Source organism: Erigeron canadensis, chromosome 4 (genome assembly GCF_010389155.1).
Source record: "Erigeron canadensis isolate Cc75 chromosome 4, C_canadensis_v1, whole genome shotgun sequence".
Classification (NCBI taxonomy): Eukaryota; Viridiplantae; Streptophyta; class Magnoliopsida; order Asterales; family Asteraceae; genus Erigeron; species Erigeron canadensis.
Window position 1 is genome coordinate 33,486,481 of NC_057764.1, and position 22,391 is coordinate 33,508,871.

General features: G+C 34.9%; 4 protein-coding genes across 9 annotated transcripts; 2 read left to right on the forward strand and 2 right to left on the reverse strand.

The window, feature by feature from the left end:
• The first annotated feature begins 923 nt into the window (after positions 1-923).
• Positions 924-5,720, forward strand: LOC122597997 (probable protein phosphatase 2C 9). 5 transcript variants are annotated; one of them, XM_043770601.1, is made up of 6 exons: positions 924-999; positions 1,442-1,495; positions 2,605-2,844; positions 4,113-4,392; positions 5,064-5,218; positions 5,300-5,720. In XM_043770601.1, exons 2-6 carry the CDS (start codon positions 1,463-1,465, stop codon positions 5,435-5,437), a joined length of 846 nt encoding a protein of 281 aa, XP_043626536.1. In that variant the 5' UTR covers positions 924-999; positions 1,442-1,462; the 3' UTR covers positions 5,438-5,720. The 5 variants fall into 5 exon arrangements, with proteins under 5 accessions (XP_043626536.1, XP_043626537.1, XP_043626535.1 ...); XM_043770602.1 differs by having other exon boundaries at positions 935-969; XM_043770600.1 differs by lacking the exon at positions 924-999 and adding an exon at positions 1,053-1,152.
• Positions 5,721-6,779: 1,059 nt separating this feature from the next.
• On the forward strand, positions 6,780-8,872 carry LOC122595633. 2 transcript variants are annotated; one of them, XM_043768040.1, is made up of 2 exons: positions 6,780-7,804; positions 8,005-8,357. In XM_043768040.1, the coding sequence occupies exons 1-2, from the start codon at positions 6,916-6,918 to the stop codon at positions 8,211-8,213; spliced, it is 1,098 nt and encodes a 365-aa protein (XP_043623975.1). In that variant the 5' UTR covers positions 6,780-6,915; the 3' UTR covers positions 8,214-8,357. The 2 variants fall into 2 exon arrangements, with proteins under 2 accessions (XP_043623975.1, XP_043623974.1); XM_043768039.1 differs by having other exon boundaries at positions 6,798-7,804; positions 8,332-8,872.
• Positions 8,873-9,990: 1,118 nt separating this feature from the next.
• On the reverse strand, positions 9,991-15,453 carry LOC122597444 (metacaspase-3-like). Its single transcript, XM_043770037.1, has 5 exons — positions 14,898-15,453; positions 13,898-14,387; positions 10,738-10,861; positions 10,420-10,584; positions 9,991-10,304 (listed from the first exon to the last, which is right to left on the reverse strand). Exons 1-5 carry the CDS (start codon positions 15,451-15,453, stop codon positions 10,245-10,247), a joined length of 1,395 nt encoding a protein of 464 aa, XP_043625972.1. The 3' UTR covers positions 9,991-10,244.
• A 3,422-nt stretch (positions 15,454-18,875) lies between these two features.
• Positions 18,876-21,791, reverse strand: LOC122598421 (metacaspase-3-like). The gene is made up of 6 exons (XM_043771016.1): positions 21,448-21,791; positions 21,172-21,395; positions 20,225-20,555; positions 19,631-19,754; positions 19,316-19,483; positions 18,876-19,087 (listed from the first exon to the last, which is right to left on the reverse strand). The coding sequence occupies exons 1-6, from the start codon at positions 21,714-21,716 to the stop codon at positions 19,028-19,030; spliced, it is 1,176 nt and encodes a 391-aa protein (XP_043626951.1). The 5' UTR covers positions 21,717-21,791; the 3' UTR covers positions 18,876-19,027.
• Between the last annotated feature and the right edge of the window lie 600 nt (positions 21,792-22,391).

Here is a 22,391-nt window from a genome sequence, read left to right on the forward strand (position 1 = left end):
AATATAAATTACTTAAAAGTATATGATAAGGAAACAAGTGAGTAATTAATATTTTTATAATAAATGTTGAATAAAACAGTTATCATGATATGGACAACTAAAATGTTCATGATATAAATTTCGATTCGAATTATGAGACTTGAAAATTTCGAATGAAATTACAATACGTTTCGAACATATTAATCAAATTATTTAATATACAAAAACTTTTAAGGTTTTGTTATGACAGTTTTTAAAAAATACATGGACTTTTTTGATGTAAAGAAAATGAAAAATGATAAATACTTTTAACCAAATAGACTAATAATCCTCCTAATATATTAAGAAGGTTACATGTGTTATTCACTAATTCTTTTTCTTAATCTTGCCACCTGATTTTTTCACATCTCATCATCTCATAGTTAGGAGTTGGTTAGGAGGATTAATTATTGGAAAATGATAAATCATCTTAACCAAATAGCCTTATAATCTTCCTAATACATTAAAAAGGTGACATGTGGTATCCACTAATTCTCTTTCCTAATCTTGCCCCCTTATTTTCCATATGTCATATTAGTAGGCTATTTGGTTAAAAGGATTAATCATTTCCCTTAATTATTTCTCAAAGAAAATACTCGTATTAAATAGAGGTTTAAAAATCAAGGTTGATTTGAGTTGACTAAAATTCTCCCTGAGCGACCGGTGACCAAATTCTGGATTATGAGCATTTACTTTTGTAAGTCTCACAAAAGCACATTACACCTCCCATTTAAGACCATCATAAAAAATGTACTTTCAAAAATAAATATAAATTCATTAAAAATACAGCTGTGATATAGCTTCCACTTCAGAAACCTTTCTGACTTGGTGTCTTTCTTCACATTTTTATACAACCCCAAAATATACATATAAAAACATTTATTTATGTCATAAATAAAAGAAAGAAAGAAAAAAAAGTCAAAATACGGGGCAGTCTAAAGCCCTTTCTCTGTAATTAGCAAAGAACCCTCTTCTCTTTAAGTATATATTTTTTTTATAAAAATAAATTTTTAACTAGTTATATATTTATATCTATATATCTATATCTATATATATACATATAAAGTCCTCTATAAATACCAAGAATACTTACACATCTTTTGTAATGTTTGTCAACACAAATAGTAAGTCTTGGTGAGTTCAAATTGTTGATACCCATTTGTTAAATATTCACGAAATGATTTAAAGCTTGTTAATTTATTAATATAAGTAATAATTCTTCAAGCCAATATGTTAAATTTTCAAGAAATGTCATAAAGTTTGTTAATTTATTGATGGGGTTAGTGGGATTCCTGATATAAATGATGGGTTTGGTTGATCATGTTACCTTTTTTTTATATATATATTTTTATATTTTTATTCATAGTTCTAAGTTTTATTTGGTTTATTTATATACTCTACGTTTGTGTGCTACTATTTTCAGGTAGTGGAATTTAAGGCTGAAATGGGTAATATATGTGGCAATTCTGTTTCCAAGGTGAGGAAATTTCATTCCTTTTTGTATATGTTTTCAAAAAAAATTGAAGTGTTTTTATTTTATTTTGTTTTGTATATATTTTATTTGAATTTATGCATAATTGAAGTAACTTGGCTGGAAAAAAAAATGATTTTTGTCATTAATCTTATTTTTGCAGTTTATTTGATTAAAAAAAAACTACATATGAGTAAGTAATAAAGATTACATTTTTAAACCAACCTGTTGAAATTTAAAGTCAGGCTGGATTGGATGTATGAGTGTATGACATTGTGGATGATGGAATCCATTAAGCATGTCTGAAGTTTGAACTATATACAAAATTTGGTTTTTCGTTATATATGTCGTTATCAAATCTATGGCTAACGGCTACCGTTCGTGGTCACTGCGCCGCAATTCCGGTGCATTTGGAGTTCTTTCGTATTAAATGAGATCACATGTATTGTCGTTTTTCGGTCATGGTCAAAGTTGACTACTTTTCAAAGTCATTTATGTGATCTTCAGTTGTTGATTTAAGCTCATATTGTGGTGCATTTTGAATATAAAGCTAGATGTTCCTCCTGTGTCAAAACTTGTTTAATGACTGTATTGATTGTGCTTGCCACAAACTCCTGCTTTTTTTAATCAAATTGTTGTTTAAAGTTGACGGTTGACTTTATAGATATTTAAATTCTGGCAAGATAACTTTTGGGTAAATTGATAATTTTTATGTTGCTAATTCGACGACCACAACCGCTGTTCTAGTACATTATGAATTTTCTTAATTAGGGCAACCATGATTAATGTCGTCTTACCATCAAGGTCAAGGCTAATCTTTTCTTGTTATGAAAGTTGAAGTGCAACTTGTAACGTCAGTCTTCATTTCATGGTTTAATCTTTTATTTCTCTAAATTAATATATGGTTTATATGTATAGTAAATAATCGAGCACTAATGATAGTTCTATTATTGTGAGCTTAACTGTTGACTACTTTTTGGCGACTTGCATGTTTATGCACGTTCACAGTACTGCATTCAGTCAATTAAAACCCTACTTCAACCCAGCACTGCAAATTGTTAGAACCTTTACAGTTTTTGATAGATAACTGAAGTGTTTTCTGTTGTTGACTTCAGCTTGCAAGTGGGGAATCATCGAGCGGGTCAGGCAAGGGACGAGGCCAGAATGGGTCGGTGAAATATGGGTTCACCCTTGTGAAAGGGAAGGCTAATCATCCAATGGAAGACTATCATGTGGCAAAGTTCGTCCCTTATCAAGGACGTGAGCTCGGGCTCTTCGCTATTTTTGATGGGCATCTAGGGCATAGTGTGCCTGCATATCTTCAAAAGCATTTGTTCTCCAATATCCTAAAGGAGGTGAGCTTTACAATATCAAACAGGCTAATTCTGACTTATTAATTGACCTAAAAGTTAAGACTTTAAGTTAGAGATGGTATCTAATCTCATAATGGAATATTCTCCAAAGTTTTGTAAATAAGAAGTTAAAACAGAAAGCAACCATGGTGCACAAGGTCCCTTTGACAATTTGAGGTTCATGTGCTAAAAAAATCTAGAAGTCTTTTAAGGAACTGGCATTAAAATTATTTCAAAAGTTTATAAGATTTAAATGCATGGAAATTTTCCAAATGATTGGTCGTTGACATATCGTCCGTACATATGTATGCACATTTCTAGGTTTTATTTCCTTTTTGTTTTCGTGCGCGTCATACTTGCGCTTGAAATGTGAATATATACTCACCACGGTTATGTTTTGTGCGTCATACTTTTGCTTCCATCGTGCGTACGTCCTAACTTTGACTCAACTGTACTGTCAACGTTGCTAATTTGGTTATATGTAATTATGTATGTTACGTTAGAAGTCAAAAATTTGGGATTGTTACATCTTGAAAGTGTTTATATTTGTCTTTTTGAACCAGTTATCTCAATTATTTTTAATGCTTAGCTGATGAGATTTTGGTTCTCATTTTCTGATATTGGTAAGTAATCATTTTCATATAAACCACCGAGGCGACCTAGTGGATAGGCGTCCTAATGTCCGCACATTCACAAGAGATCTCATGTTGGAACCTCCTTATGCAAACATCTTGGGGGTGGTGTGGGAAAGGGCACGCGGAGGGTCACAGGGACACCTAGATTAGGCCGCGTACGTATGAGTCAAAGACTCACCTTCCCGGTAAGCTGAACAGGGATAACCTTCTCCGTTTATCCATAATCATTTCCATATAAGCCACAACGATAAGTTTACTTATTTGCCCTTCATCTTACCTGATTTGAGAGACTTTTACTTGCATTAGATAATATGCCTCGTTTCGCCCCCAAGATGTGTCTGTTTTGCTGACTTAATCTATTCATTTCTTCAGTTATTGTCAAACAAACATCTAATTATTACGGTTTCAAACAGCATAGCTACATCCTAATAGTACTATTTTCTTCAACCTTTTTCATTAAAACTACTTTTTCATTTAATTACTTAATATCATATAATTACTTCCAAAGAACATACCCCCAACCCCCTTGCACACCCCTCGAGCATTTCTAGGGAACATGTTATTCTATATACTTTCAATTAATCAAACATCCTGTTTTTGGATAATTCTTTGATCATATGATGTTTTGTGGTATAGCAGGGAGATTTTTGTGCAGACCCAAACCGTTCAATTTCAAAAGCCTACGAAAGAACTGACCAAGCGATTCTTTCACATAATCCTGACCTCGGAAGAGGTGGGTCCACTGCAGTTACAGCAATTCTCGTTAACGCTCGTAAATTATGGGTTGCAAATGTTGGAGATTCTCGGGCCGTTCTTTCAAGAAGAGGAAAGGCAATTCAGATGAGTGTCGATCATGAGCCTAATACCGAGAGGGGTAGTATTGAAAACAGAGGAGGGTTCGTCTCGAACATGCCAGGTGATATTTTAAGATCCTTAAATTGGTATTTTATTTGGGTATATTTAAGGTTTAGTTGTCATAAATAGCGTGTTCTCATCAGTAGCACTTACCAGTGTGAAAGTTGGCAATATCAAGTTATCAACCCATTTATGAGTGAATCCGTCTGATTTGAGTTATCTTTCATCTCAAATGCACGGAAAGTCACTTGATTTTTGATATGCATGAAACATTCTAAATTGTTTTATTGATAAGTATTTCTAATCATATTTAGCACATTATATATCTATAAAATGCAACTCAATAAAGCCAAAAAGTGGATGGGTCTACCCGGCTGACCTAATATAACCCAAATTGAACATACGCACCCCATCCGCGACGCACCCATTTTGCAACTTCTATCTGTGTCGATGAGGTGAGCCTGCTTGTTAAATTTGCTTACCGACCCTAGGAGAGGAATCTTGCTTGAATATCTGAGTGAAGCTCAGGCTAGGATGAATTAAGCCTATAGAAGTCCTTACTGGCAAAGCTCGAGCTTACATTTATGTGAACCATACGTTAGACTTTGTAGATTGGTATGCATTCGAGAAATCCATTTCTGAAATGGGACTCTTTCCTTTAGAGCAAATACTGGAAGTGATGAGCTTTTAATTTCTCGTAAATGCCACGTCAATTTGATAATGATGTAACAGGAGATGTGGCTAGGGTGAATGGACAACTAGCTGTTTCACGTGCTTTCGGAGACAAGAATCTGAAGAGTCATTTGCGCTCTGATCCCGACATTACAAACTCGGATATCAGTGTAGATACTGAGATTCTCATCGTTGCAAGTGACGGGCTATGGAAGGTAAAAAAGCTATAACTTTGACTTCACGTATTCGAAATTTCTCTCCCTACATGAGTTTGACTTTAATGGGTGTCAATCCAGGTTGTGACTAACCAAGAAGCGGTAGACATAGCTATAAATATCAATGATCCAGAAAAGGCGGCCAAGAAACTTGCTGCTGAAGCACTGAACCGAGATAGCAAAGATGATATATCATGCATTGTCATCCGTTTCAAGTGATGAAGATGGAAACTACATAAAGAACCTGCGTATTAGGATCGAGTATGTGCAGTATAAGATGTAAATTATGAAGGGTTTACAAAGTTCATTGGCGTTCTGGAGTTTTTTTTTCTTTTTTTTTCCCCTTTTTTTTTGGGTTTCTGTTAAGAATATTGACTTGTTCATGTTGGGTATTGTGGGTTAATTTTTTCATTTCTTGAACATCTAGATTTATATATACTACATATATCGGGTTTGGTTAGTTATGCAGCGATCAATAAAGTAATAATTGCCGTTAGCTATCCGATCTCTTGTAGTGAAAGCAAATTTGGATATCGAGTTTTTTTTTTAGAACAACATTTTAATCTATTCCTATTCTTAAATTATACGCATACCTGAGATGAAATTCAAGAACTTTTGAAAAATCCTTATTAATCTACCGCCACAAATGTGGGAAGTGAGACTTGAACCAGGGCCACCAACCCTATTGGCCGGATATTGAGCTTACTTGAACTTATTTTGAGGGCGTGTAAGTAGACAAACTACAATAGCTTTATATCCATTGCAAGTTTGCTTTTCATTCTTATACCATGAAATTTAATGTAAAAGGACCGCAAAATACATGTTTTGGAAGTAAAGAGTTATTAACTTTTGGTTAATTAGAAATCTCTTATATTAATAAAACAAAATTGTTTCCAAAAGCTATTTTTAGAAAAAGAATGAAATGACAATCCCTCATCCTTTGCTAGCACAATTTTTTAAAAGATATGACATCATAATTTTTTGTATTTTTATTTTCTTATTTCTCCTTTTTACCCTAAACTCAATGTACGGGTTCGAACTGATTTAACTGTAAAAACTCGGGTTGAACCCGGGTTTGATTAACTAGTATAATGAAGAATAAAATTTAGTCATTCAAACATGACAATATTATGCTTACAAAGGTTAATGTGTCGAGTCTTTTAGTAGAAGTAAAGTCAAAATTGAAGGGCATATCAGGATTTAAACTTGATACTTTATGTAAGAAAACATGACCATTTGGTTAATTTCATTAGACTTTTGGTTTTAGTTAATAAAATAAAGCTGTTAAAAAAAGAAAATTGTGAGATTTCAATAATGACTTCATTAAATAAAAAAATTCCCTAAATATATCCTAAATATTGACTCTTTTTCAAAACTAACTTTCCTGATCAAATCTTTTATTTATGTAAAGTAAACCGTAGTTGTTAACTACAATAATCACGAAAAAGGTAATATAAAAAACAAAATATTTGTTTTATGTAGAGTATATGTGGTTATGAATATTAGAAAAATTGTCCTCTCCCCTAGCAACCATACAAACAAGAAAACAACATTAATCGTTTTACACGTTACATTACTACCTACACCAATTTTTCTTGAGGTTTGTCTATTTTCTGCAATTCAATATCTAAACTTTGTTTTTCTCCATCTTTCTTCTTCTTCATTTAAACTTATCTTAATCTCAAAAGTGTGACAACATGATCGAACCTCAACAAGCAACAACACCTTTAGCTCCATATGTTATTCGTAACTTCATATTACCTTTACTCGTATACACCGATAAATCCTTAATAAACTTAACTCATAAGTTTAAACTATTCAAATTAATTCGTTACACTTTAGTCAAAACCTTTTTATTCTTTCTTAAAATCATCCAGTCTTTCTTCCTTTTTTATTCCAATTTCAATCCCAATCCCAACTATGACAACGATTTTTATTTAGGTTCGTTTTTGGATTCAGATTCTGAAACCAATGGAACTTATTTAAAGGTCCCTTTTATAAAAGGGACCCAAGAACATAAGAAAATTGGAGAACATAACGTAACTGGTGACACGTGCATAGCACGTGCACTTGCTCAGTTATTAGCTATAGTTAATGAAATACCAGTTAGTTCAAGGAAGTACGAGGTTGTCAGATCATATGCGGAGAAACTAATAGATGCAAATCTCAAGGAGAATCATGAGGCGTTACGAAAAGTTAACGCCGCGGTTTTGTCGCATGCGTTTTCACACGCGCTTCGACAACTTGAAATGGCGGCTGAGGTGGCGGCTGTGGTGGAGAATGATGATAGTACAATGATTAAAAGTAAAAGTAAGGGTGGTGGTGGTCGTTTTGGGTTGACCCGGGTGATAAAAACAGTTGGTTATTATGGTGATGTTGCTTGGACCCGGTTAAGAAAAAAGAAAACGGCCCGGTTTGAGGGTTCGGCTGAGAAGTTGTCAGCTGAGCTGCTTTGGTTGGCTGAGAAGTTAGCGGCTTGTGGGAGTGGTGATGAGGCTGTTCGTGAATGGGCTTCGGCTTCTAAGCTGGCGTCTGTGGCTCTTTCGGCTCAGCTAAGACTACAAGGATCGTTGGTTAAACTTTCTGGTACGGCTTCTCCTTATGACTTTTGTTAGTATATCAAGGTAAAGTGGAATGTTCTTTATTAGAATGGAATATAAAATATGTCCCATTTGAGAATAAAGTATATTATAGGTGTTACAATTTTAGCCATTGTGTGTTAATTTTTTTTATTTTTTATTTTTAACTGACTATTAACTAATGTCTATGGTATGAACGAACTAAAGTTGTATACTATATGGAGGGATTTGTACATCAAAATGTAAACAACTTTACACGAATTGTCATAGTGTGTATCGAACTTCAATCTTTTGCATTGTATGTAATAAACTTTCAAATTCTGTGCATTGTATGTATCTGGCCAATCAAAAACTTACAAGTGTCAGCTTATATGGTTCACGCATATACTCAGATACATGCAATGCACAAAATTTGAAAGTTCATTACATACAATGCACATAATTGAAGTTCGATACTCACGATGACAATTAGTGTAAAGTTATTTACATTTTAATGTACTAATCCCTTATATGAATACAATGAAAACCATGCAGCATTCTTGTTCAAGCAAGCGGCGAATATGGGAGGTGAAGACCAAGAAGAGGGTAACATGGAGGAATTAAGGAAAATCAAAATGACATTGTTAATGTCATGGCTACCGTTTATGTGCCAAGCAAGCCTTGGAACAGACGCACCCGTGCTAACAATTAAAGAGAAGCTTGAGCTAGAAAATGTCTTAGGAGAACTCATAGGGTCTTTAAAACATGAAGAAGAACAAGAAAAGGTCTTGTCTTTATGGCTCCATCACTTCACTCATTGCCCATCTTCTGATTGGCCCAACCTACATCTTTACTATGCTCGTTGGTGCACCGCTTCTCGCAAGCTATTGATCCTCGAGGGAAAGTAAGTCAAGCAAACAAGAACCGTCATTGTTAATCTTGTGCGGCGAAGCACAGATTCTTTTAACTAACAAAAGCACGAAAAAGGACTTATCACCAAGAATCCAAATGCAGAATGATGGATTTATCTTTGTCTTGTATATTTTGGTAAATGATCATATTTATTTGCAATAAAATGTGAATATGTTCATATTAATCCATGATATATGTTTATCTGATTAATGTAACATGATTAGTGCCGCTATATATAGAAATCTGTTTAAATGTTTTATGTCTACATTTATGTCAAAAGCATGTTTGTTGTTGAAAACGGTTTTAAAACACACATGTAATTGTCTAAGTAGGTTGGTACCACTAAATAAATCAGAAAAATTTTATTTCCTACATAAAACGGTTAAATGGAAAAGGTTTTTTGGGCTCATACTTCCCGGTTTTAAAGAAATAGGATGCCTAACTACAGTCATAGCGGGTCAAAATGTGTGATTATAATGGCAATGCGGCAATGCCAGAATCAAATAGCATGTAAATACGAGAATCTGAATTTATCACAATGCGAGAGGGCTACATAAACTTGGCACAAGGTTTGTTTGTTGGTTTTCTAATTTTGTTTTTAGATCTGAAGATGTGGTTTGAACTTCCCCAGTCATTATCTAAGCTCCTTGCCACACACATAGGTAAAACGGTCACTATAAGTGTCTTACCTAATGACATTCTAACCTTAGAGTTCTAAAAATATCTGAGATTATTATCTACTTAAACTTAACCTAAGTAAACTTCTATGAGTTTTCTACATGGTTATTTGTTTAGCTTGAGCCCAAGGGCACTTAATTACGAGTTAAATTTTATTTAAAATCTATTAAATCATTAATTCAAGTGGTTAAGGTAAGGTACCCAATGATATCAATAATGGGAAGAGCATGGGTTAGTCCCACATGTGACAAAATATTGGTGTTTTATGTTGGGCAAGGGGGTTTTTGTCTCACATATGATGGGTTTCCACATGTGGAAGCATGTGGAGATGATCAGGTAATTTAGTGGCTCGTCAGTAATCTTAATTTCTCGTTCAAAGCAAAATGTTAAAATTTTACGAAATTCTTCGCGCTATCATGTCATATCACATTAGTTCTTGGGTGTCTCAATTGTTTATAAGACCTAAATGGATTTTAGAAAGAAAAAAAAATTATACTTTATTGATTTACATACTAGTATTCAACTGCACTATGGCTTTGACATAATTAATTTTGGTTTATTTATTTACAAATTACAAGTAAAAGGAGCGACTGTCAAAACTAGATTCATACTTCTTTTGGGGTTTAGAACACGTTTATGCTTATAGAAATTGAAAGTTTTTTGATCCGGAAAGGGAAGGCTTTGTAGTCTATGGTAACTACTTCTTATAATCAAGTGTTGAGTACAAACCAAAATCTCACACTGAAACATGATAAATTCCTAAGCCTGCATATAAGTTTGATGACTAGCCCTATTCCCACTTAATTTTAGGATGAAACCACCATGTGGGCTTACATGCTCTTCTTGGTAAGATTGATTAGTTCAGAGTGACAACTTTTTTACAATGAAAAAGGCTCCGAGTAAATCTCAAATCTTGTTGAACTAGATAATTGAGGCTCCTGCAATGATAAACACAATGTTAGTACCTGGTACAAGCTTATGTCAATTTGGCATGCATGAGAATCTCTTGGAACAGTTCTAAGAGACTATGTTTATCTCTTTTAGACATCAAACCTGTGGTGTAGATGCAAATGGAGCATTTAGGCCTTGTCGTTGTTGAGCTTCACAAATTACTTTGCGTATGTTATCAAGTAAGTCTCCATATGTCAACTTATGTGCAGTTTGCACTGTTTGGATGAAGCTATAAGTCAATGCACCAATAGCACTGCCGGTGAAAACCTGAACGTAAAGTAGATGCTATTAGCTAGTAGGACAATCCAAAACTATTGTACTTGAAAATTACATTGTCATAACATACGATAAGTCCTTAAATGGTGAATGTATGTTCTCAATGCATTATGCATATATGCCATTTCCGGATAAGGTACTAACCGGCGTATCTGCTGAATATTGATCATCATCACAGGCACTAATACAGATTGCTTTTCCACCACTAGTACCCCCATACGCTGAAACATGAGATGGATGGTGATCTTCCCACTTATAGAATCCTCCCCTGCATGGAAGGTAGATTGAGCAATCCTATTTTGTCAAAGAGTTGTAAAATTTGATCCGTTTACCTCAAAATGGGTCAATTCAGATTCTATTATATCTCTAGCAGGTCAAACAGTAAACAAGTTAAACTTTCATGAATTGGGAACGGGTCATCTCGGTAGACCTAAAATGTTTTCAAATGCTTAAAGACTCACACATCCCCACATCCCCTTATTAAAAGAGTTAGCTTTTTATTTTAACAACATAGTCATTACTATTTTAGTGAATACTTTAAGTAATTTTAAATCTCAACGAAAGGAGGGCCTTACTAGACAAGACCCATTTTGACATGTTATCCAACCCAGCTGACTTCCAGTTCGATATGTTTCAATAAAATTTATTTATTGGGTAAAAACTATAACCCTTGGGCTTTACCAATATGTAAAATATGTCTAGTTTGATAAAGTAAACGTGGTTCAAATTAGGCTTTAAATTAGCTATTGTGATTCCAAGATTACAAGTGAGACCAAATTTTACCATTAAATTTTGGTATGACTTTCAGGCCTACTTTGAGGGCTCCTAAGTCTTAAATGGTTAAATTTCACTGAAACTGGTTTATTGCGTATTAAACTACGCCCCTAAGGCTTTACAAATATCTAGAACATGTCTTGGTTGTCAAGGTGGTTCAAAATAGGCTTTATTCTAATTATTTAGCTAAAAGATAAGACCAGATCTGGTCTTACCCTATAATTCTAAAATGACTTTCTGGCCTACTTTAAGGGCCCAAAAGTCTAAAATGATTAAGTTTCATCGGAACTTATATATCGGGTATTAAACTACGCCCCAAGGGTTCTACAAAGATATAGAATATGTCTAGTTTGGTAAAGTAAAGGTTATTCAAAAAAGGTTTTAATTTAGCTATTCCTGATTCAAAAGTTAAAAGGTAAGACCAGATCTGGTCTTACCCTATAATTATGGAATGACTTTTTGGACTGCTTTGACGGTCCATAAGTCTTAAATGGTCAAGTTTCATCGGAACATACTAATTGGGCATTAAACTACGCTCTTAGGGCTCTACAAATATGTGGAATATGTCTAGTTTGGTAAAGTAAAGGTGGTTCAAAGTAGGTTTTGTAATAGTTATTTGATAAAGTTAGAAGGTAAGACCAAATTTGGTATTACCCTATAAATCTGGAACAAATTTTGGCCTACTTTGAGGGTCCAAAAGTCTAAAATGGTCAAGTTTCATCGGAACTCATTTACTGGGTAATAAACTACGCCCTTAAAGCTGTACAAATATGTAGAATATGTCTAGTTTGGTAAGTAAAAGTGGTTCAAATTAGGCTTTAAATCAGCTGTATTGATTCAAAAGTTAAAAGGTAAGACCTTACCATTAAATTTTGGTATGACTTTCGGGCCTACTTTGAGGTCCCATAAGTCTTAAATGGTTAAGTTTCATCGGAATTTATTTACTAGTGTTAAACTACACTCTTACGACTCTAAAAACATGTAGAATATGTTAGATTTGGTAAAGTAAAGGTGGTTCAAAGTAGGCTTTAAACTAGCTATTCTTATTCCATAATTATAAGGTAAGACCAGATCTGGTTTTACCCTTCAATTTTGGAATGACTTTTGGCCTACTTTGATGGCCCATAAGTCTTAAATGGTTAAGTTTCATCGGAATTTATTTACTAGGTATTAAACTACACTTTGAGGACTTTAAAATTATGTAGAATATGTTTCATTTGGTAAAGTAAAGTTGGTTCAAAGTAAGCTTTCAACTAGCTATTCTTATTCCATAATTATAAGGTAGGACCAGATTTAGTCTTACCCTATAATTCTAAATTAACTTTCTGGCCTACTTTAAGCGGCCATAAATCTAAAATGGTTAAGTTTTTTCGGAACTTATATATTGGCTATTAAACTACGCCCCAAGGGGCTCTGCAAGTATGTAAAATATGTCTAGTTTGGTAAAGTAAAGGTGGTTTAAATTAGGCTTTAAGTTAGGTGTTTTGATTCCATAGTTAGAAGGTAAGACCAGATCAGGTCTTACCCTATAATTCTGGAATGACTTTCTTGCTTATTTTGAAGGCCTATAAGTCTAAAATGGTTAATTATATATTGGGTATTAAAGTACGCCCCTAGGGCCCTACAACTATGTAGAATATGTCTAGTTTGGTAAAGTAAAGGTGGTTCAAATTAGGGTTTAAGTTAACTATATTGATTCCATAGTTAAAAGGTAATACCGGATTTGGTCTTTACCCTATAATTCTAGCATGACTTTCTGACCTACTTTGAGTCCCATAAGTCTTATATGGCCAAGTTTCATCGGAACTTATTTATAAACTACGCCTCTAGGGCTCTACAAATATGTAGAATATGTCTAGTTTGGTAAAACAAAGGTGGTTCAAAGTAGGCTTTAAGTTAGATATTCTGATTCCAAAGGTAAAAGGTAAGACTAGATCTGGTTTTACCCTTCAATTATGGAATGACTTTTTGGCCTACTTTGAGGGCCCATCATTCTTAAATGGTTAAGTTTCATCGGAACTTATATATTGGGTATTAAACTATGCCCTTAGGGCTTTACAAATATGTAGAATATGTCTAGTTTGGTAAAGTAAAGGTGGTTCAAACTAGACTTTAAATTAGCTATTCTGATTTCAAGGTTAAAAGGTAAGACCAGATCTGGTCTTACCCTTTAATTCTGTAATGACTTTCTGGCCTACTTTGAGGACCCATAAGTCCTAAATGGTTCAGTTTGATCGAAACTTATATGTAGACCAGATCGAAACTTCTAGCCGTAGAGGTTTAGAAATATGTAGAGTATGCTTAGATGGTAAAGTAAAGGTGGTCCAAATTAGATCTTAATAAAGCTCTCAGGATACCAAATTGAAAGAGTAAGACCACATCTGATGCAATGGTTCTCTTTAATTTTGGTATCATTTTTTGGCCTACTTTGAGACTAAATGGTTAAGTTTCTTGTGAAGCTAAGTTTTCGGTAATAAATATTTCAGAAACATAGTGCAATTACTGTTATCATTGTGCTAATTATACTAACCGCTTAATCCTGCAAAGAAAAGGTAGATCGAGAAGAGTTCCACTAAAGCAAGTGTCCATAATACTGTGAAGTGTTGCTCCATGAGGTAATGGTTCTACAAGGATGGCATTGAATTCATCATCTAGAATCTTCCCAGATACACGATAGTCAACAGGACACAATGCTTCATCATACCCATCTTTTTCATCTCCACTGTAATCGATCATGCGGGACCCATGGCCTGCATAATAGAAGACCAATGAATCTCCAAATTGGCAACCTTTGGTGAGCCACTCCAATGCCATTAGGATGTTATGTCTTGTTGGAATCCTGTTGGCATATGGTTCCTCTTCTGCAATTATAGGTACTCGGGTCAACTTTGAACACTGCTCTACCATGATATGATACTTTTTGGGATATGATACGATATCATTCGTGGAAGCTAAATGTGTTTGAACGTTGGTCTGACTAAACAAACATAAGAAAGTGGTCCAGTAGTTTCGATTAGCTTCTGAATATGACAGAATCAGTCATTTCTTATAAAAGATTATTTTCCTGTGTTAAAAAAGATTCTGCTTATAAATGGTCAATTCAGGTTATGTATTATCTCTAACGGGTCATTCAGGTCAAATCAATGAATCAAGCTAAAAAGGAAAATAGGTGAGATGGGTCAAAATTCGAATGAAGTTTATTTAATACAAAAAGCCTTGAAAGTAATTTTTTTGAAAGAATCAGATTTTCTTTGAAGTTAAATACAGACTAATTATTTATAACGTTTTTAAACTCGGACAGAAAACTCATTCTAGATTTCTGGCTAACCAGACATTTCATCCATATCAGGCATTACCCATTTTATTTTTTGTCAATCATGTTTTGTCCGTTATTCAACCCACCCATTTTACCACCTTTCATTTTAGACAACTTGGTTTTGGCACTGTTCATTGATAATTTTGTGCATTACTATTCTACATTACTATATATATAGAGAGAGAGAGAGAGAGAGGAAGGTGGCTGTCAAGACCTGTGAGGATGCAAATGGAACCATTTGGGAATCCCATTTTCAACAATACTTGGTGCATGCTCCTGACGTTATTTATACTGGCAGTTAACGTCCTTCTATGACCTTTGTAGGTCACACCACACAGCACTGCCCTCTTTCTCTTATACACTTGTGGTGATTCTTGGTAATAGCTGTTATAATAACTGTTCCCATACACCGGTGGAGGTGGCAATGCCTGTTGTGGTGGACTATAATAAGCATCACTATAGGCTGTAGGAGAAGACCATGGCTGCTGCGGTGGCTGTGGCTGCATGCTATAGTAGCCAGAATCATAGGCTGGTGGAGAATTATAACCTCCATATGCTGGAAATTGTACAGGCTGTTCATATGGGACGGCATCAAAGTAATAACTGCTTCGTCTGTTGGCATAACCATCAATATACTGGAGTACTCGAGACAGGGCATTATAGTTAGAACTATTTTTAGGCCTGTTGACTGTATAACAGATGGAACAAGGATGCCCAGTCGGAACTGTCAGGTATTTTTTGCACCCTTTGCAGCGTTTTTGAAGTTCCATGTTGTCTGTGATAGATTTTGAATATTTGGCAGGATAGAAATATGTTTATGAGAGGAGATGGTTGGCAAGTCTTTTAAGTTTGTTCTGGTTATTTATAGATTCAGACTTTTAGTAAAAACCAAGTATTCCTGCTTTAACCTTTCTTACAAAAAACTAATTATAAATGATTACGGGAGACTTTAGCATGGGCACGTTTTGTACAGGTTGGATGAATGGACCAGGTTCACCTTTGAGAGTCCTTAAGGTGGAGATCAGATTTATTCTTCTCTTAACAAGTGGTTCTACATCTAATATTTAATTTGGTAGTGTGAGCATATGTTAGTTATTCATGCTTTCATATGTAGGGATGAAGATCATCTTTATTATTCACCTCGCCTAACTATTAAAGTTAATATGTACTTCCAAATTCTATCAAGGTTCCACCTTTGAAATATAAGCATGTAGATTCTTATGCAACTTAATCCTAATTAGCTTTTTTGCGATAGGGAAGATGTTTCCACCAAATTAGAGCATAACTACAATTGGGCATATGAGTATAACTTGAGCAACTTTACCATCCGTACAACCCATTTGACCCGTTTGTTTTTTGTTCTTCATGTTTGACCCATTGAGATGGTATATGGCTATATGCAATACAAATTAGCCCATTTCAGGGTTAGCGAGTTGGAAATTCCACCTCTTACGCAGTTTGAGGTTTCTTGGAATTTTTAGAAGTTTTTCTCTGTGTTAGTGATTTTTGTGCATCTAAGGGAATCTAACTTGAACTTGTTGATGATTCAGGAGGTAGGAGTGCAGTTACCAACATATCAGACCCATCATAGGAGTCAACGGGCCATGCTTCCCTGCGAGATTGTAAGGCCCAGTGGCCTACCCCTCTAGTGGGGTCTAGAGCATCCGCAATGGGGACTAGTTTGAAGATAATTCGGAAAACTATGTTTTTAGGAGAACCTTGAACATACTTTACACGTTATCCCATTTGAGTCAGCATACTTTAGGAAGTCCCATTTTCATAAACCTAAGTATAGAAGTTGTTCCATTTGCATCAATCATATTCATAATACTTGTGAAGTTTTATTTTTCATATACTAAAGTAGATAAGTTTGTTTCATTTTGAGAAACTAAAGCCCTATTAGAAGTTTCATTTTCAAAGACTTGTAAAATACGACGACTCGTGTAGAACAACTAGTAAAGTACATATATATTTTATGGAATTCGCCCTAGAACAATTTAGGAAGTGATTATATAATGAACACTCTGGGTCTTTCAACCCTTTAGAGATATAATCAGAAGACAAAAATCGACCCATTTATAAGTAATACGTCTCAGTTTCCACCTCTACTTGTGCTGACATGCTTTACGTTTAGTTGTGTCTTAACAAGATGGATATTTTTGTATCAGGACGCAATCTTTATTTAATTCTGCCTTTTTTAGACTTCTGTTTATGGCACCTTTTGAGCAGAAGGAAGATAGGCAAATTCTTATTGGCTTCTTTTTATGGTTCACATAATAGGATCATATAGAGTATAGGATAACCAATTACAAATTCGTGTAGTACTGTTAATTATTTCGTTTCCATGCACATTCGGTGTTTTACATTTTAGGATTTCAGCTTTGGATAAATCTTAAAAAGCAAAAGAAACTAAGGTAATACTACAAAAGGCAAAGACAACTTTATATATGATAGTGGAATGTTTGATTTGTTGGAGGAATTAGATGCACTTTGATCAGTTTGATGATAGGGAAAGAGAAAAAGCACCTTGACATCATTTGTTTTTAGCAGGTAGCATCTCCTAAAGTCATATGCCGAGAAATGGTAAATGCAACGAATGAGCCAGAGCCCATCGTATCTGCTTTCTAAAAATTCTGGTTTAGCGTTTTGTGCCTGAAGCATCGAAGCTGTTGTAGAGCAACCACATCTTTGTAGATTCTATTTTCCTGTTTTGCGATCGTTATATTAAAGATTTGTTTCTTATGTTTAAAAGTATTGTAATTAATACATATATCAAACAATTGGGATTCTTGGTAAAGCTTTGTTAGATTCCTGATATATCTAATGATCATCTTTACTTAGCATACTCTCTGCATCAATCCATTTTTGTAGTGCTTATCATGTTTTGGTGGGTCAAACTCAAGATATAAATCATGTTCAAACAGAATATGCCTTCAAATATTGTAATATGCACTCGCAGTTTGAGCTGGAGCATGACGGACGTTCAAACAGGATTGAAAATTACGATACATTCTAAGAACGGTGTGGGTGGTGAGACATAACTTGGCCCGAAACTATGTAGATCTGGAAACAAAAGTTTAGATGAGTGTTATGTATCTCTGAATTAACATGTGACTTATTTTAATTGGTTATGAGGTGACTTTTTGGTTTGTGATTTCCTTGCAGGTCAAAAGAGATGGATTGTGATTTCCTTCTTGAGTCTTTGTAATGAAGGTGGCGTGACACATCAGCGTCACATCACCACATCCAACAATTAATCAACAATCACACCACATCTATAACAGTACCCCCCCCCCCCCCCCCCGGCCGGCTCCCTAATGGAAGATCTCACAATGTCGGGTTGGTTGGGCTCCATAGATATACGTTATTCTAGATTTCTCCAACCATTTTTCAAGAAAGCTTCCGTAGAAGTATGATAGTAGGACGCTGTGGCTGCCGTACCCGGGAAGCAGGCGTTAATTTGTTTTAAATGGAAACCATGTCAAACACTTACCTTAGCCAAACGATTTAATTTGTGTTTATTCAGTTTGATTCTATTTGCTTACATGCATATCTAAATTATTTCTCTGTTCCATTTACTATCAGAAAATATAATTTGCATCTGTTATTAATCATCTTTTGGTGTTCTAATATCCCTTTTCCTACAACTTGGTCCTGAAGAAGTATGTAGTTTAGTTGACATTCTCTGTTATGTTTCTATATGGATAAATGAGCTGGTGTGGTCAAAATAAAAGGCTGACCTTCATATTTGAGAGGAAACCTATATATTTGCATATTGAAAGAGGGTATTTTTGAACTCAATCGTGACGTTCGAGTTACAAGAAGGAAATTTATGGTTGCTTCATTCCATGAAATTCCATATTGATGTCTTGTAGAATTGCAATGTTCTTCATGCCACAATAATGATCTATTAGACAATAGCAATGCTAAAGGTTTTTATTTTATATATGATTGTTATTTTACAATTTGTGATTGTCCATTTGACTTTTGATTAACTTCATTTAGGGGCAATATGGAAAACTTACTCCATTTTGGTACTATAATTTAGGCATTTAGCAATAGTAAGATGAACAAAACCAATGCTTAGTCCGGAGTCATCAAGAAAATTTCACACATTTAAGTATTACTTAAACACATTCATTAATAGTAAATTGTAGACTAAACTATCAAGCTTCAAAGTAAAGACATTGTGTAAATCCGAAATGCACAAGTTTGTCAGTAAAAAAGAATTGCAGCTTCTTTTCTCAGTATACTACATAACTTGATGTCAACTTGGCAAGCATGATACATTATTTTTAAGTTTGTGTATAGATAGTAGATACTATGACAGAGTGAACATCTTCTTTACAACATAAAATGCTCTGAGTAAATCTCAAATCTTGTGGAAGATGATAGTTGAGGCTCCTGCAATGATCAGTACAGATATATATGTTAGCACGTACAATAAGCTTTTGAAATGTGACCATAGGAAACAGAATTATGATGATTGATTTGTAATGGGGATCTACAGGTGTAAAATCTGTTATAACCACACGTGTGCACAGTTGTGGCCCATAAGCAAAACTACTATCATCATTGATATATATCGTGATGATATTTGCGTCTTGGGTCTTCATTATGTTGACATCATACCTGTGATGTAGAAGATGCAAATGGAGCATTCATGCCTTGTCTTAGTTGAGCTTCACGAACTACTTTCCGCATGTTCTCAAGTAAGTCTCCATATGTCAACTTACGTGCACTTTGCACAGCTTGAATAAAGCTATAAGTCAATGCACCAATCGCATTGCCAGTGAAAGCCTGCTTGTAAAGTACACATTTAGTATATATATTGACTGTTTAAAATGATCCATAGCTAATTTACATGTAAATGTGGTAATGATTTGCGCTTAATCCGCTGAAACATATTTAGATATGCATGAAACATATTTAGATATGCATACTAACCGATGTATCTGCAGAATTTTGATGGTCATCACAGGCACTAATACAGATTGCTTTTCCTCCATTAGTACCTCCATATGATGAAACATGTGAAGGGTGGTGATCTTCCCATTTATATAATCCTTCCCTGCGTAAAAGATAGTGAGTCTTCCTACTTTTCCAAGTGTTGTGCCTATATTTATTATTTAGAAGTGGAAATCTTAACCCATTTATCTAAAAGGACAATTCGGGTTGTATTTTTCTCCGAAATGGGTAAATTTGTTAAAACTTGGCTAAAACTGAAACACGTCACATGGGTCAGCCAAGATTACCTACTGAATCAATTTTGTTATATAAATCATAAATGAACATAGTATTGTTTTAATAGTGTAGTTTTTATGTTCATATCTACAGTAATACTTTGATTAATTACAAATTTCAAAAAAGATTAACAAAAATTTTCAGGTTATACTACCTGCCCATACTAGAAAGTAACTATTTTGACCCAAACCCATTTTGACATGTTATCCTACCTGCCCGACCCGCTAATTTTCCCTCTAAATAAAGATAGTAGAAACTTGGTGCAAATGAAGATATAATGCTGCCAACAATACTAACTGATTAATCTTGCAAAGAAAAGGTAGATCAAGAAGAGTTCCACTAAAGCATGTGTCCATGATGCTGTGAAGTATTACTCCACGAGGTAGTGGTGCTACAAGAAGGGAATTGACCTCATCATCTAGAATTTTCCCAGCTATACTATAGTCAACAGGACACAATGCTTCATCATACCCATCTTTTTCATCTCCACTGCGATCAGTCTCATGAGACCCATGGCCTGCATAGTAGAACACCAATGAATCCCCGGACTGGCAACCTTTCGTGAGCCATCCCATTGCGGTTAGTATGTTGCGTCTTGTAGGAGTCCTGGCCGGGTCTGATTCCTCTTCTGCAGAAAGGTTATATAATTATATTTTCTTGACAGTGGTTGCTTCGGCATTAGATTTGGCCATCCTGTAAGTCTTTGAACTTTAACTATCTGCCTTCAATTTATTTTTCTATATCTTTGAGGTTGTGAAAATTAGCCCACATTGACAAAATTGATGAAACAAACCAGAACCAGGTATATTCTGTTTGGTTTTAAACTTTGTATGAAGTTCATTATCTGTTTCAGGCTGAAATGGTTGTAAAATGGACAGTTTTAATCTATTGACACCCGTATACCCAAAAGTATCATTAAATTGGACAAAGTAGTTTGCTGATGCATAGAAAAAGAATTCTTCTTTGGGCCGAATGGGTCATAGATCTCCCGGTGTGTATTTTTTATGCATAAAGCCTCAACTCATCCTATTCTAAAAGTTATGCTGACTTAACATAAATTTGATTGACTTGCTAATATATATCAAGCGCCCAACCCACCCATTTGGCCACCTTAATTTTTATTGTCTTGGTATGGTTCATCGATCATTTTTGTGCATAAATATTTTTATGTTATTTTTGTGTGTGTGTGTGTGTGTGTGTGTGTGAGAGAGAGAGAGAGAGAGAAGGGGGAAGACGGTCAAAACCTGTAAGAATGCGGATGGAAGCATTCTGGAAGCCAAGTTTCACCAAGAATTGGTGCATGCTCCTGACGTTATTTATACTAGCAGGCAGTGTCTTTCTGTGACCTTTGTAAGTAACACCGCACAATACCGCCCTCTTTTTCTCATGCACCTGTGGTGATTGTTGGTAATAGTTATTATAACCATTACCATACGCAGCAGGAGATGACAAGGCTTGTGGAGGTGGACTATAATAGTCACTACCATAGGCTGTACGTAGGAGAGGGTGTTGGCTGTGGCTGTTGGCTGTAATAGCCGGGCCCATACACTGGTGGAGCATAGTAACCTCCATACGCTGGTGCTGTTTGTGTAGGCTGTCCATAAGGGGCATTACTGTAGTTATTGCTTGCTGGTCTGTTGGCATAACCATCAATATACTGGAGTATTTGAGGAACGATACGGTGAGCCTTTTTGTTGGGCTTGTTGACTTTATAACAGATGGAACAAGGCTGCCCAGGTGGTACTGTCAGATAATTCTTGCACCCTTTGCAGCGTACTGGATTTTCCATATTGTTTGTAATAGAGTTTGAATTTTTGACAGGATGTAATGAATGCTTATGAGTGGAGACTCTCTTCGATTTGTTCTTCCTATATATAGACTGAAGCTTTTAGTGACAACCACACAATCTTGCTTTATTCCGTTTACACAAAACTTATTTCAGATGATAACAAAATGAGACGTAATTCTAGAGGTGTCAAAATAGCCGGGTTGGATAGTGGGTCAAAAATGGGTTAGGCAGTGTGGTTTGACTTTAAACACTATTCGTGAAATATATATAATGTTATCCATCTATAAGTAGTTAGTGTCATGTATATGACTACACATATCTTGTTTTATATCAATAATAACCTAATGTTTGGATGCCTATATCTTACATCCCCCAAACCCCATTTTTGGCGAGACTGCGTTGATGTTGTTGTTTGAATGAAAAGATTTCATGCATTAAGAATACAATTTGAGTAACTTTTGGCCCATTTGACCATTCTACTTTTTAGAGATAATACATAACCCATAAGTAGATGACTTGAAACCGTCACCTATACTTTATTCATTCATGGATACGTGATAGGATGGGAAGAACCTGGTTCACACTTCAAAGTCCTTTCGGTGGAGATCAGATTCGATCTTTTAAGGCAAGTTCTAGATCCCGTATATTATTTAATAGGGTGGACATATTCTGAAT